This window comes from Urocitellus parryii, chromosome 5 (assembly GCF_045843805.1).
Source record: "Urocitellus parryii isolate mUroPar1 chromosome 5, mUroPar1.hap1, whole genome shotgun sequence".
Lineage (NCBI taxonomy): Eukaryota > Metazoa > Chordata > Mammalia > Rodentia > Sciuridae > Urocitellus > Urocitellus parryii.
The window spans coordinates 38,402,818-38,419,087 of record NC_135535.1 but is presented as its reverse complement, the minus strand read 5'-3'; the positions used below and the strand labels follow the sequence as shown (position 1 = coordinate 38,419,087).

The 16,270-nt window shown below is 31.7% G+C and overlaps 1 protein-coding gene across 11 annotated transcripts in view; it reads right to left on the bottom strand.

Moving 5' to 3' along the window:
• The window catches only part of Ppp1r12a (protein phosphatase 1 regulatory subunit 12A), a 137,142-nt gene that overhangs the window by 33,371 nt on the left and 87,501 nt on the right, over positions 1-16,270 (bottom strand). For 4 of the 11 annotated variants that reach the window (XM_026396973.2, XM_026396976.2, XM_026396972.2 and 1 more), the window contains exons 9-15: positions 13,538-13,662; positions 7,668-7,784; positions 7,083-7,298; positions 5,141-5,235; positions 4,289-4,393; positions 2,837-3,004; positions 2,279-2,455 (exon numbers count right to left, since the gene is read on the bottom strand). In XM_026396973.2, the coding sequence (XP_026252758.2) occupies positions 2,279-2,455; positions 2,837-3,004; positions 4,289-4,393; positions 5,141-5,235; positions 7,083-7,298; positions 7,668-7,784; positions 13,538-13,662 (1,003 nt within the window). The remainder of the gene's footprint in view (positions 1-2,278; positions 2,456-2,836; positions 3,005-4,288; positions 4,394-5,140; positions 5,236-7,082; positions 7,299-7,667; positions 7,785-13,537; positions 13,663-16,270) is intronic. The other 7 variants (XM_026396979.2, XM_026396982.2, XM_026396975.2 and 4 more) reach the window with 5 other exon arrangements.

Genomic DNA, 16,270 nt, shown 5'->3' with positions numbered 1-16,270 from the left:
CTAGGCAAGCACTATACCACTGATCCACAACCTCAGCCCAGCCACAATGTATTTTAAAATTATCATATATACATTTTAAGGCAAATTATGAACCATAAACACTTAGGACCAATGATGAAATTTGATAATAAACAGAAGCTAACAATGTATTAAAAACTGCAAATGACTATTTCACATTAAAGAACACACAAACATTAATAATACTGCAAACATCATTAAAACAAAGACAAACAAAATCTCTACAATAAGACCAAAAACAATGTCAGCAGACACATTTTGTTATGTTATTAGAATCTGCATTGTTCTAACAATTTATCAAAAATTTAATTTTCAATCTTTAATATCTTCCATTAAAACTAGTTTAGGACTGATTCTAAAAGTCAAATTCAACTCTCTCCAAAAGAAAGAAACAAACAAAGAAACAAAAATCTGACATCAAGAATCATAATTTGAGCTAGGGTTGTAGTTCAGTGATAAAGAGCTTTCTCAGCATGCAGAAGTCCCTGGATTTTATCCCTACCATGGCACCCTCCAAAAATCCTCATAATTTGTTCTGAAGCAACTGATGATTCTGGGAGATAGTCATGAGGTTTTACCTGTCATTGAAGAAATTTTTAAAAGCATGAAATGCTGGAGACAGAAAGTATTCCAGAGTTAAAAATTACATAAATCAAGTACTCCTTTTTACAGAAGAAAATTCTGATCTTAAGGATCAAGACATAGCAAGGGACTGGTGTGTAGCTCAGTACAGAGGCCCTGGGTTCAAGTCCTAGCACTGCTTTAAAAAAAAAAAAAGTACGTAAGGATTAAAAAATGAAGAACTTCTCTTCTTCAACACATCCATCAAAAACAGGCTAAGCCTACAAACTTATTTTGATAAATTTGATCAAATGATGGATTACTTTAAGGGTAAGTAAGAATGATGTGTGATATCCTCTAATGTCTGTTGGTATATGAAAGCACCATAAAAACCTAAACTGGACTTAAATTTGTAGAAAATAATAATTAAAATGAACATGATATGCTAGTATTCCACTCAAAAAAGTGCTAACCATTTACAGTGGTGTTATATAAGTTTGATTAAAATTCACCATTAAAACAGGAATGAAATCTAAATATGCTAATAATAACTAAAGATGCTATGATAGGAAAGAAAATATTTAACAATAACTTGTTATGTTTTATATATTCAAAAAACAAATACTATGATTAGGCCATAATACTACAGGCAAAGCACATTTACTAGGCACTCGAGAAAAGCATTTTGTATATAACACTGTGATAGAAACAAAAACCCATCAGTATTTTAGTAAGAAAAATGTAGTCATGTAGCTAATTTAATTTTCCAAGAATATAATATAAAAACAAAGCTGATATTTAGTGTACTAAGATTTCAATTTCTTTTAAAGAGGAAAAAATAAAATTCAAAACTAGGGACTGTGCTTGACATAGCAGAAAGAACCGGACTGATTCTACAATCCTGGGGTGTATCTCAGCTTTCACACCAATTAATCAACTATACAAAATTGGATAGTCATATAATATCTCTGGGTCTCAGTTTCCTTCTGTGAAGCAAAAAGATATCACAAAAGATAAGTAAGCTCCTTCCTACATCTATGATTCCATTTCAATAGGCAGCAGCAGGAAGATGTGAACAATATTCCTAAGTACATTTAAGCACATAAAATAAATTCAGATTCTTTGTACCAGATCTATAAGAATTAACTGAATGTATTTTACAAAACTAAATTTGGCTTATACCTATAAAAAGAGCCCTTCCATCACCAAAAGAATATATATATTTATACATTTTATACATACGTGTGTGTGTGTGTGTGTGTGTATATATATATATATATATTTTTTTTTTTTGGTGGTGTTAGAGATGGAACCCAGGGCCTTGCTAGGCAAGCACTCTACCACTGGATGGGTACACCCAGAAAGGAATTTTAAGATGAAAATTTCAAAACAGCTTAACATTCATCAAATTTCTAAATAACAAGAGGAAATAATGTGAAAAATAAGTAAGAAGGCAACTATGAGGCTTACTGCCTTTAAACAAAAACATTAATTCTCTCAGAGATGGATTACTAAATCTAAATACTAATAATTGCTAGTTATTTCAATTTAAATAGTTTCAAGCTGACATAAGAGTATTTCATTTAATAGTCTATTGGAGAGATGGTCGTCAACTTCCCAAAATTTAAAAAACAAAAAACAAAACCAACTTTCATCACTAAGCAAACATATCAGCAGTAGTGTTAGGACCTTTACACACCTGCGTCTCTCCCTGACCTCTGATGTGGAGGAGACAGTGCCAGCAGTAGTTGTAGTCAGGGTTGTGGTAGAAGTTGCAGCATTTACAACAGTTGGAGCAACAGGAATGGTCACTGCCGTAGGAACACTGTCCTTTTCTTTTTCAGTACTATCATCAGCCCACAAACGATTTGAGGTACTATAGCATCATAAGCAGCAACACAAAAAGAGAAAAGGAAAACAGCTAAACAATGAAAGCACTTTCTAGCAGCTGAACACATGTGACTACAGGGATGGATTTTTTAAAAACACAAGGTGAGACATCTTTCAACTATGAACCAAAAAGCTCACCCTGAGATGTCAAAGAGAGAAATTTACATTTTAAACAATCTAATTCAGGAACTTATTCTGTTTTCCCCAAACATGCATAATTGCTTCTTTTTGGAATCAATTTTTGTTTGGAAATAAATTTAGTAAGATAAATGAAAAAAATCCAGAGCCCCACAATCTTCTAAACAAATATGCATGCACATACATAAGCACACAGTAGACCTGAACATAAAATGTATCTGTAACTTACCTGCTTTGTGTGCCTGCTGAGGAAGAACCCGTTGTAATCTTTGTAGTAGTGCTTGTGCTGGAAAGCAGGCTTTTCTGAAGCCCAGCTGCAGAGGTAACTGTTGGTGTTGATGTGGTGCTTGGAACACTAGAACTAATCAAATCATCTTGTCTTCTACCAAAGGAGCAACTAAAGGAAAGAGTCATATCTATATAGGATGTGTCTGAATGTGTGTTCTATATTTAATGTCTAATACATTATACAAATTCACAAGACCAGGAAATATCTAAGAAACTGTGTTCCTAAATATACCACCAGCTCCAGCACCAAGAGTTGCATCTACAACTTGCTAGAGTTTAGATGATTTCACTAATTAAGTAGTGTATCATTTTACTGCCTGCTTCCAACTCCTTTGAAAAAACCCAAAGATAATCTGATTTGATATTTCATACTTCTGGAATATTCAAGATCATATGGTCATGCCAGATGGGTCCTAAGAAAATGCACTGGTAGGGCTGGGGTTGTGGCTCAGCAGTAGAGCCCTTGCTAGCATGTGAGAGGCCCTGGGTTCGATCCTCAGTACCACATAAAAATAAATAAAATAAAGGCATGCTGTCCATCTACAACTAAGAAAGAAAGAAAGAGAGAGAGAGAGAGAGAGAGAGAGAGAGAGAGGGAGGGAGGGAGGGAGGGAGGGAGGAAGGAAGGAAATGCACTGGTGTGGTTTTATCCAGGGAAAAGCAAAACATTTTACTTTTTAGGAAAAAAAATAAAGAAAGAAAAGAAATAACACTTATTTTTGTTCTTTTGTGGTACCGAGGATTGAACCCAGGGTATTGTACATGCTCGACAAGCACTCTACTACTGAATTACATCTCCAGTCCTTCTAAAACATTTTTTGAGACAGGATCTTGCTAAGTTACCCATGCTGGCCTCAAATTCTCAATGGTCCTGCTTCAATCCTGAGTGGCTGGGATTACAGGTGTATGATACCATGCCCCACACCAGGAAATTTTTCTGGCTATGGTTCAGATTCCTAGGAGAGACCCATGCCTCCATTATACTTGTTCATTTCTTACTCTTTTCAGTTGTTTTTAGCAGACAATTAATTTATAGGGTTTATTTTCTTCTTCAAGATGATAATACTAATATTCCACTGAATGATGACCAGATCTTAAATAGAGACACTGACCTATTTCAGTTGCTCTACTTATTTATATAATAAATTCCTATGAAAAATGCTTCATAATATATCAAGTTTAAATATATCATAGAAAGGCATAAGTAAAAATAAACCCACCCATCTTTAAATACATTACTGCCTTTATATCAAGTTTTACGTATATGAGAAAAGATATAATATTTAATCAAAGTACCTAATGCTTAATTGATATTAAACTGAGGGCTTGAAACAAACTGCATAATATTTTTATAAAAGAATACATAAAAACCATCTAAGAATTCCATTATTACCTTTTATGATAAGTTGATCCTTCATTAATTGAGCTGTTTTTTTTAAGATCATCTTCCCATTTTCTTCTTGTATAAGAGCTACTTGTTCGCAAACTCAAAGAGTCTCTGTAAAAAGAATACCCTTCAGATTCTGATGATTTTAAAACAAGATTTAAAAAGTTGCACACTAATAATAAATACTAGTAGAAGCAGAAACTAATAGAATCCCATGGGAAAATACGTTGGTACATTTACCAATAAGTGAGAGTAATTATTCTATTCCCATGGTACAATCCTAAATATGGGGAAAAAATTAAGATATTTACAAAAATATTATTTGTGATCACAAAATATTAGACTATATGCCCATAGCAGGAGATCTATTCTATGGCATAATTCACTGATGAAAAATAATATTTTTTGAGAATATATACTAACATGTTAAGATTGATTATGAGATGCTAGGTGAAAAAAATATCCAGGCACACAAATGGATGTTATAATGTGATTACAACTATATTAAAAAGTTCACAAACTCTAAAATGTGCTGAAAATAGGAAGGAACCAAGGAAAATAATGAAACTGATTGAGCTTTTCCTCTCTTCTTTCCCCCTTTCCAAATGTTTGAAATGTTTAGAGAATTTGTGCTGCTACTTTCCCTGTACTCTGTTCCAGCCATATGGCCTTCTTTGCTGTACTGTATAAATGTACTAAGCCTGAACTCCCAAGACCATGTACCTGGTGTTCTATCAGGAACATCCCCTATATCTTCCAGATTCCATACTCACATAAATACAAAACTTATGTATTAATTTTGATGCTAGATAACAAAGATTTAAAGTAAAGGCATGAAGCAAATCATAATAAACTCACCTGTTTTCTTTCTCTTCAATGTCAGATGTGCTAGCTAGACGTCTTGGTATAGTAGGTGCAACATATGCAAGCCTTGCTCCTTTACTCTCTCTCTCCTGCACAATAGGAAAAAAAAAAAAACAAATGAAAATAATATTGTGTGCTGAAGACAGTCATTGCTAAAAATATTAAGAAACAGTTATTCAACAATGCATAATTACAGGCTATCACAATTTATAGTATTTCCATATTTCTTAGGTAAGCTCTAAAACTGACACATATCAATAACCAGGCACTGATGGATATGGTGGCATGTACCTGTAATCCCAGTCCTAGAGACTGAGGTGGGAAGATCAAGTATGAGGCCAGTCTCAGCCACTCAGGGAGACTCTCGGCCACTTAGTGAGACTTTCAAAATAAAAAATAAAAGGACTAGGGATGTAGTGTAGTGGTAAAGTGTCCCTGAATTCAACCCTAGTACAAAAATAAATAAATAAATAAAAATCAAGTACTACATAAGCTCTGAAATATGGCCTGTTGAACTAATTTTCTTCATTCTCCTTAAATCTAGAATTAGAAAAAAACATAAGAAAGCAAATTTCTTTTACTTCTTAAGGATTTTTGATAAAACTTCTGACATTAAAATAATGTAGTACTGCAAGCTATAACACTCTGCTTCTCTCAGACTGTCTCAAATAATGTCTGAAATATGGTTCACTGATAATTCCTAATCATTTGTTATATAAGCTATCTATAACCTTGTGAGTCTATACCTTAATAATACATTAAAATATTCAAAACAATCTAAATTATGTTTATCCAAATATGGCTGTGTGTAGTGACAATGATGGGTTTACTGACATACAATCCTGAAAAATAATTAGGCAATAAATTTATAAAAAGCAAAAAATATTAAATTAACTGAGGAAAAATTTGATCTCTATTATTTCGGATAACAAGGAAACATATGAAAACTACATATATGGAGTACAAGCACAGAATATAAACAATCTAATTATCATACAATGGCACTGAATAAAAAGACATATCTGTTTGATTCCAAATTAATACTGCCTTTCAAGTGTAAATAAAAGTACTTATTAAGACAAAGTTGCTCGTAATGTATCAAATCAAAAAGCTGGTAAAGAAACTGTAGATACTGAATGAATATGAGTAGAATCACATTCAGAAAAAAAAATGTGTCCCTAAGCTTTGGAAAACTTGTGAAATCATAATAAATAATAAACTTATTCCTTAATATATTCTATTATAAAATGTAGGGTGAAGGATTTTCTCCAAATGTTTTGAAATATGCCACGTGGTTTTATTTTTATTAGTTCATTTTAGTTATAAATAACATTGGGGTTCATTTTGAAATAAGTATACAAGCCTGGAATAAAATTTGTTCTAATTCAGTCCCCAGTATTTCCCCTTTCCCTTTCTTACTCCTTCCTTATTCTTTTTCTTTTATTCTACTGATCTTTCTTTTATTTATAGTGTTTTTAAAAATTAGCATCTTGTAAATATACATACAGGTGATTCACTGTGAAGTATATTCATATATGTACAGAGGAAAGTTTGGTCAGGTTCATTCCACTGCTCTTGCCTTTTCCTATCCTTCCTCCTTTTGCTTCAAGCCTCTTTCTCTACTCCACTAATTTCTTCTACTTTCATGGGATCCCCCTTTTTCTTTCTTTTTCTCTTTAAAGATTTTTTAAACTTAAGTTAGTAATAATCCTAAAATTTATATTTTGAGCAAATACATGTGATCTTCTCAGTACTTATAAGTCCACACATATATTTATTCAAGGTGGTACATTTTGTAGTATATAATTAAGTCTGGTGAATTAACTTGAGATCTAGGATTTAAAGATATCTAGTAGAAAACCTATCAGATTTGATGTTTCTAGAAAATAAATTATTAAAGAGTTTCATAGAAACCCCAGAATGTGAAACAGATTACCTTTTCTTTATTATCCAAAGAGGAGGAAAGTCTGGGACTTGAAGCTGAACGTATAACACCTGCAGTGTCTTTTTCTTTCTGAGCCTCTTTAGATGCTGTGATTTCAGCAAGTGCACCATAACTGCCAGTCTTTCTAAGTCCTAACCTCCAAGATGCAGGAGATTCATCTTTTCTCTCTTCTTCTTTGGGAGAAATTTTTGTAGTTGAAGTTGGAAACTGTTTTTATTAAGAAAAAAAAAAAATTATCCAAACTGATTAGTCCTGAATTTGGAAATGATTAAGTTTTCAGATAATGTCTAAAATTATAGTTAATAGTTTGAGAAAACACTTTTACTAGATAGGTTAATATCTTAGTTAAAAAAGTAAAAATCTAAAACTGAAAGAGGAACAGACTACCTTTACAGAGGTTAGATTAGAGAAAACACTACACACTTTATATCACGCAGAAAATTTATGATGCAGATACAAAAAACAAAAATGAGCACACCATAAGGACTTAAAACCATGCATCTTTGGAACCAGTATTTGTATTAAACTTGTTATATTGTATCCTAATATAAATTCTTGCACATAGAAATGCCTCACCATAGATTTTTCACCCTTATTGGGCACAAGAACAATGCCAGTTTTGCGCAAGCCCTGCCTCCATGATGCAGGATCTATTGATTCCACCACAGGCATGATAGGAGCAATGAAATCATACTAAAGCCAATTAAAATGAGACAGGTAAAGAGATAAAGATTGAAAGCATGAAAACAAAAAAGGAAGTTATGAGCAAAATATACTTTTTTTTCCTTTTTAAAAGAAATTTATAATAGATCAAAACTCAATAATTCAGTAATGACCCAATTTTTGAAAAATCACTGGGAATAAATTCTGGTTTTAGCACAAAGATGATCTGAATGAAATCAATTAAAAAACCTCTAAAGCAGTTGAAGGCACATACAGTAGATAATATAATAGTATCTGAGTAACAAACTACTGCATAAGAATTGTTTTACCCATTTTTATATTCTGGTTAAAATTTAAATGAAAATCTGATAACTGATATTTTCTAAGTATAACATTTAATTCAATAATATCTAAAATGTCACAACTTCAAATTTACTGTTTGATTTTCTCACCAAACATTAAACATTTCAACTATTTCTTAAATGTACAAACAATTACTCCACTCCTTATTCTAATAATTGCAATTTTTTCCTAAAAATGCAACATTGTTCACTTCAAATAGTTCACTTCATCAATTTTCAGTTCCATAATTTAAGTGTTCAACTACAGTTAAATATAAAAAAGTGAACACACAAGTATCTACTTGCTACAAGCAGAAAGTATTGTTTTTCTTTTTAAGACCTTTCTTTTATATTTATTTTCAAAGACTGCTATAGTTAGCATATTAATAGAGCATGTTAAAGTTCTCACTTCACAGACAAAATTCTTATAAGATACCTTTAGTACTTCAATTAATCAATTTGTATCAAAACACAGCAGAGTCCAGAGTGTGGGATATTTTAAAGTTTTGAGAGAAGTACAGTGACATCTCTTGGACATTGTACAAAAGCCATCATTAATTTATTTGCACCTGACTATTTAATAAATGAAATAAGTATTTCTTTGGCCAAGTACACCTGGTGGGGGAGGAGTGCAAAATACCAGGGACTGTTGACCAAGAAATATTCTATGCAGTAACATAGGTCCTGAGACAAGAGTATACATTTTAGGTTTTGCAGACCACAGATAATATATAAATAAAACAGTGTGGCTATGTTCCAAAAAATTTTTATTTAGGGACAATAGAATCTGATTTGATGCCCAAAATAGTCTTTTATTTTTCCTCAATTACTTCTACATGTTAAAACCATTCTTAATTGTGGATTATACAAAAATATAGTAGTGGGCCCACCAGTTATAGTTTATCAGCCCCTGCTTGAGAACCCATCTTCCCCACCAAAACCAAAAACAAATGTTTCTCCTGCAGACAGACAGGAGATAACATATGCTTTGTTATAACACAAGCTAACATTTAACAAAATGTTTACTAGTATTTGGCCCAAGCTATTTCAGAATTGAGACAACTGAGGAAGTAATATCTATTTCGAAATGGGCACTTGTTGCACTGTAATGACTGATATACCTCTATTCTGTCTGACATAAATTTGGATTTAGGTACTGGTTTCTATGTTTAAAATTATTTTCCACAATTTTACTTGGTGCATAAATCTTTCTGAAATAATGAACAATCAATACTTTCTTCCTGGTCTTATAATAAGACATATCTTCATTTTCCTACTGTGGTGACCACTTATCCTTTTCTTAGATCCCTCTCCCCTGTATTTTTTATTTTTTTATTAGCAATGTTCCTTTCCTAGTACTGCAAGATAAGTAACCTAAATATCTCAGATCTCCCATTTTGCCTTGTATTTTCTACTACTGAGAGATGAGAGCAGAATCTTTTCTACTTCTTCAGGTTAAATATTACTTTTATTCAGGTTATTCTCAAATTTAACTGTTATTTTCCAGTTCACTCTAACTCCTAAATTCCCAGTCCTGACATTTTATTTCCCTGTAGAGCTACCTATCTAGAACTATATTTGGAACTTGAAACTGAACATATCTGAAGTCAAATACTTTTGCTTCCAAAACAACTCTTAACTAATTTTCTATTTCTAGTAAAGGCACCAATGTTATTTGTTCAATTCCCACAATCATGTTAGACTTCCTTCTCATCTCCTTCCATTCATAAGTTAGGTGCCAAGTTTCCAAATCCCCTTTCCTTTTTAAGCATACACCCACTTCCCTAGTTTACACTCTTATCACTGTGGGTAACTTCAATGATTTTCTGATAAATCTTTCCTTAATCAGTCTCTGCCAGAATGAATATTATGAAAGAATAATTTTCTGCTGGGCACAATGGTGCATACTTGTAATCTCAGCAGCTCCGGAGGCTGAGGCAGGAGGACCCTGAGTTCAAGCCAGCCTGAGCAATTTAGCAAGGCCCTAAGCAATTCAGCAAGACCCTGTCTCTAAATACAAAAAGGGTTGGGGATGTGGCTCAGTGGTTAAGCATTTCTGGGTTCGATCCTTGGTACAAAAAAAAACAAAAAAGAAAGAATAATTTTCTCATGGCACTGTTCACACATTTTCTGTGATACTCTATCATCAAATAAATTCTAAAAGTATAACCATGGAAGTGAATCAGATATTCCATAATTTGGCTCTACTTTTCTTGCTTTACTGTGCATATATGTACTCTATAACTAATCAAACTGAATAATTCATTTTTCCTACCAAATATTATCTCTACTTGCTCATATTATTTTTCATCTCTCCTTTTATACAAACTCATCTCTCTTAAAGTACTACCTACTCATCATTCAAGATCTATCACAAATGTTCTGTTCCCATTACTTTAAATCAAATGTAATTTTTATACTATCATACCATTATGTTGCATTTGTCCTTTTTTATTGACGTATTTCATGTACCCACAGCAGAGACTTGTCTTTTATCAAACTATTATTATGCTTTTAATATTGGATTTGATTAACTAGAACACGAAATTCCAAGAATTTTTGCCACCAAGTAAAGAAAATATGATTTACACTTCTTTGGACTATATACCCATACAACACAGTAGGTAATCTGTTCCAAAGGTAACTATAATGCTTATTTTGACTATAGAGAGTAATATAGTCTTATTGTTAGTTAACAACTTAAAGCATAAAATCAAACTGATAGTTTTATATATAACATCTCCACAAATTATCTGCCTGGTACAGAAATAATTCTTTAATTTTAGCTCAACATTTAAGAACTTAAAGAAGGATAATTTAAAGTGAATAGTTCTGTTTTTTTTTTTTGTTGTTGTTGTTAAAGTTACCCTGCCTTAATAGAAAATAAGCAGCATTTAAAATATTTTGTATGCTTCCCTTTTTTGTGATCTATTCCTTTCCATGAGCACACACATATAAATATATAGTTTCATACAGTAGGCACTAGTGGAGGAAGCTGAAAATGTTAACATAATTTTGTGTTAATTTTAAAAGCAGAGCAGTGACTGGAAATGTACAAATTAGAACCCTTAAAAGCAAAATCTTTTAAGATGCATTTACAAATTAACAATTCATTTAAAAAATTCGTATCTGTTAAGGTCTCTCAAGTTATATGTAAAATCTTGAAAAAAACCCTAACACTAAAATGCTAAATAAAAGTAAATAAAAGAATATGAGTATCATTAAGTATAAGAACAAATTTTAGAAGTCATGTAATACCGATAAGACTCCCCCACCCATTAAAAATAATTCAAATTTTTAGTACAAAGTTTTACTGCTTTGAATAAAACGTAGTTACAAAACTCCAAGAACAAAGACTGAAATGACATGATCTTCAAAGTAAATTATGATGCTTAAAATTCAGAATTAAATGGAATTTCTAAATGGGCAAGTAAATAGAAGCAGGTGTTTGTTATTAAATCAATTAGATTATAGAATCAAAAGTGATTTTGAGTAAGAACTTTTATAGCAAAAATACTGGTACACTAAGTTAACACAGGTATCAAGTATATACTTTCAGTTAGGGTGTCAGGTATAAACTGAAAAATTAATTGACATAAATCTAGGGTTCTGTCTGAGAAAAAGAAAACTGAACACAAGAAGACTATTTAAGCACTGGACTATAGGAGGAGAGGGACTGTTTAACCAAATACCAAGAGAAATCAAGAGAAAAAGAGACAGATACACTCAAAGGATTGGAGCTTCTGGGAACTTGTGATGATCCCATGGTCCTAACAGACAATAAATCAAAAGAACGAAAGGGTGCAGGAACAATTTTAGTATTCACTGAAGAAATACATGGGGGTTCCAGAAATAAATTAAACTTCAGTTCAACTGAACTTTAGTAATACTACTTATAACAGTTTTTAAAATTCTACAGAAAAATTAATTTTAGAGAATTTCATATTAAAGCATACATAATTATGATCATATGACATAGGCTCAAGAAGCCCTCAGTTCTGGAATATAGAAAGTCAATCATATATGACATTTGAACTATACCAGTGAAATCCATACATTTCTACCACTATGAATTTATGTTATTGTTTTACTTGGGAAAAGTTTTAGAGAAGAATTATTACTAACAGTACAGGCTTTTAGAAAAATTTTCTAGTTTATGATTACAAAAAAGATCTATATTTTGAGCACCCTAAATAAGACTGACAACATAATAGAAACACAGTGGGTATTTGAAATAGGTTCTCAAATCCATGCAGCCCAAATATTGTCAGATAAGCAACAAAGTAAGAATTTTAAAGAAAGAGATATATCAATTGAACACAATGTGCAATCCTTGAGTGAAAGCTCAATTTGAAAAAAAAGCACAAAAGAAAAAAATCTGAGTATATATATTAGTTAAAATAACAGTCCTGTATCAAAGTTAAAATCTCCTCTGTAGGAATGAAGGAAAATGCCTTCATATTTAGGAGATACTGACATTCAGGGATGTAGTTTTATTATAACTACACTCAATTGTTAAATGTTTTGTAAGGGGAAAGTTTCTTTGTATAGAGAGTATACTCATTAAAGATAAGGAGGAGTTGATGAGGAGAAATCTTTATAAAGACACAAATAGGTTAAAATGAAACAGCAACAAGAAAGAAACCTACTCTTTAATTTGGGTTAAAAGGACAGGTTCTAGAGTAGAAATGAAAAGGCAAGTCTCCAAAAAGAGTAACACTCCAATTGGAAAACTGCTTTGGTGTAGAACAGAGGCAGAGAGAAAAAGAAGACATAAAATTAACATTTTGGGAGAACACATAATCACTAGTCAAGCTCATTGTCTCAACCAATCCTTATAATATTAACATTACTTCTCTTTATTATGTTTTATGACAGATAAGGAAGATAACTCACACAAGGTCGTAACAAGAGGTGGTGCTGATCTCTGGTATGTCTGATCACAGAGATCATGCTCTTATTGTCATACCATAGTGGCATGCCTAGTGTTTACAATACTATAAAGAGTTAAAAAAAAATCTAGATTCTAGCTCTCACTGACTTGTGCCTTTAAACTTTTTGTGGCTAACTGACCCACATGTGAAATTATTAATACCTATACTATATTTAGCATACATAAAGGATATAAAACCTGAAATTCTTACAAAAAATGAGAAATAAAACTGTGATGATCATTTGTTTAAATATTATGAAAATTTTAATCTTCCTGCTATTTACTTTAACTATCAATTGTATATGTTAACTACCAACTGTAATACTGAATGCAAAAAGGATTTTAAAAAAGACTATAATATGGTTTAGAAGAAATCTCAAACTAAAAACCAGAAAAGTATAATATACTTTCTAGGAAAAACAACTAAAAATTCAGGACTGTTTTAATGAGTTAGTCCAAGTGGTGCTTAAATAGAAAACATGTATTTTTAAAAAACAATTTTGGCTTACCTTTTTAATAGGTGATGTGGGTGTTGCCTGACTTGATGACAGAGTAGGTGTTGTAACAGCTACAGGAGCTGCTTGTGTACTAGAAGTGTTGGCAGTAGTTACAGAAGTCACAGGTTTTGTCTTATCTATTAAAAAAAAATGTAAGAATCAAGATTCTATAGAAATTTGGTTTCAATGGCTGTCTTTTCCTAGTTCTGATTTTTTACAAGTGGCTTTTTAAGGTATTTGTAGAAATGTCTTTGTAGGCTGAAGTAAATTGTTAGGATAACATAAAAAGAAACAAAATAAAGCTTTGAGAATAAGAGGCACATTCAGAACCTGATGTAATTTTCTAATGGATTTTCACTGATGATCTAAAATTTATTGCTCTTCTTTATTTCAGGAAATCTAAAGTGTTCTCTCAATAATCAGCTTATATACCTGTAAAATAGTATGTTTAAAAGTCCCAAAGAGCATGTTTTCTTACTTCTAAAATATTTAAATGGGCACCATACTATCTTCTTAGAAAATAATCCACCTAACCAGGTAGAAACATCATTCAACAAGTATTTATTGTCTTTATACTATTTTAACTGCATGAAACTTACAGTCTAGTAGGAGAAATAGTAAGTAAGATAAACTCATGTATACTACCATGTTATTAGAAACATTAAGTTCTTCTACTTGGTTCAGCTAAGAAGGGAAATTTTAATTCCTTGAGGAAAAACATCCTAAAAGAAAAAACATAATACTCATTTCTTAATTCTCTCAATTACATGTCCAGTTTATAAATCATTTGGAAGGCAATGAAAACTTTTGACTGAGTTCCTATTTTCACCTGGTTTATGATAAAAGAACGAACACTAAAGAAAAACTGGCTAGATTAAGAATTTATCAAAGAAATTGTCAGCAAAAGTTACTTTACGGCAAGGAAAATAACCTCACATAAAGTAGAAAAAAGAAATAGTTTAGAAATTGTCATATCATGCTGTAGGTCTATAGGGAAAAGTCAGCTTTCTCAAGTTTGCTAAATTAAGTATGATAAATCCTGGTTGATACTAAAAGAGAGACATGAAACCATACAGAGATTACATGAATTAATTCTTCAGACACAAGTCAAATTTTCCTGGCACAACCCAGCACTAGCAGCAACAGGAAGAACAAAATTCTCATAGTACAATGCTTTAGAGGAACATTTAAAGTTAGCTCAGTGAGAAATTGAGCAGAGGGTGACTGATATGCTTAAATTTCAAATGGGAAAAAATTCAAAGTAATCTGATATATTTATAGAATTATTTACATTTAAAGAACCATACAGATCATATAGTCCAATTCTTATTTTACAATCAAGAAAATTTCAAGCAAAAGAGATAAGGAGATTTACTAGTTAGTGACAAAACTGGCCTAAGATTGAAGTGTTTTGTTTGTTTTAAACAGCTCCTCAGTGCCTAACAATGAACAATGAATTGTATTAAAAGGACCTATATTAAGAGAAAGATAAAAATCAGAAATCGCTAGAAGAAATGACTAGACTTCCAATTCTTGAATTCTACCACATAAACAGTAAAAAAAAAAAAAAAAAAAGACCATGAGTTATTCAGAGATCTGGATGTTAGTTACTCTTGACTTCCTTGGGTACATGTGCATGTAGTTTGATTTGTAATGATATACTTTACTATAGACTTAGTACTCAGAGAGGGGACTAAGTACATAAAAATAACATTAAATAGTTGAAAATATATCTGGGCCAATGACATCATTTTATCTTTCAGGTTTTGTAAAATGAATAAAAGAAACAGTATAAATTTAAATAAAGTGATATTAGATAACTATGTATATTGATCAAATTTAATGATCATAGTTTTATACAATTATTATATGAAAGTTAACCCTTATTACAAATGCAATTGATTGCATCCATTGTATCCATGGAAGGTAGTTATTATTCTGATAAGAAATCTGAGATTAAATAAATTATCCACACATACAATTATCTACATGAACCAGTCCACGTACTTAAACACCATGCATGCTACTTTTCATATAATTTGATTTTATACTTAGGAATATTTAATTACTATGTTATACAAACATATAACAACATTCGGTAATTAGCAATTGTGCTAGTTTCCAATATTCCCTACACGATCATCTCACTAGGGCAAAAGATATTTTGTTATGTGACCAAATAAAATGACAGCAATGAGGAAAAATTTAAATCTCTCAGTGATTAGAATCTAGCCACCTAACATGATCTTTAAAAACAATTTTGGCATTTTTTGTACATGTTTTACATTTAGGAAACCTTAGGAAAAATATTTTGCTGATTAAAAATAAAATGATTTGAAAATGTTGCTGTTGTGTCTAGAGGGAATATAGGAATTTCAAGAAATTGTAGAGTTTCATTTGTGTTTACCAATGACTACCAAACTGGCCCTTATAGTTTATTATTAGGCCAGGTATGGTACTGCCTGCCTAAAATCCCAGGGGTTGGGAGACTGCGGCAGGATTCAAAGTTCCAGCCAGACTCAGCACCTTAGCAAGGCCCCAAGCAACTCAATAAGACTCTATCTCTAAATAAATACAAAAAAGAGTTGGGGATGTGGTTTAGGGTTTAAGTCCCCATGAGTTCAATCCCTGGCACCAAAAATATAAAAGTATCTATATCCCCCGAAGGGGAATGTTTTCTTTTGATTAATTTATGTTAAATGCCACATTATGTAATTCAAAGATGAAAACATTGTTATCACACCA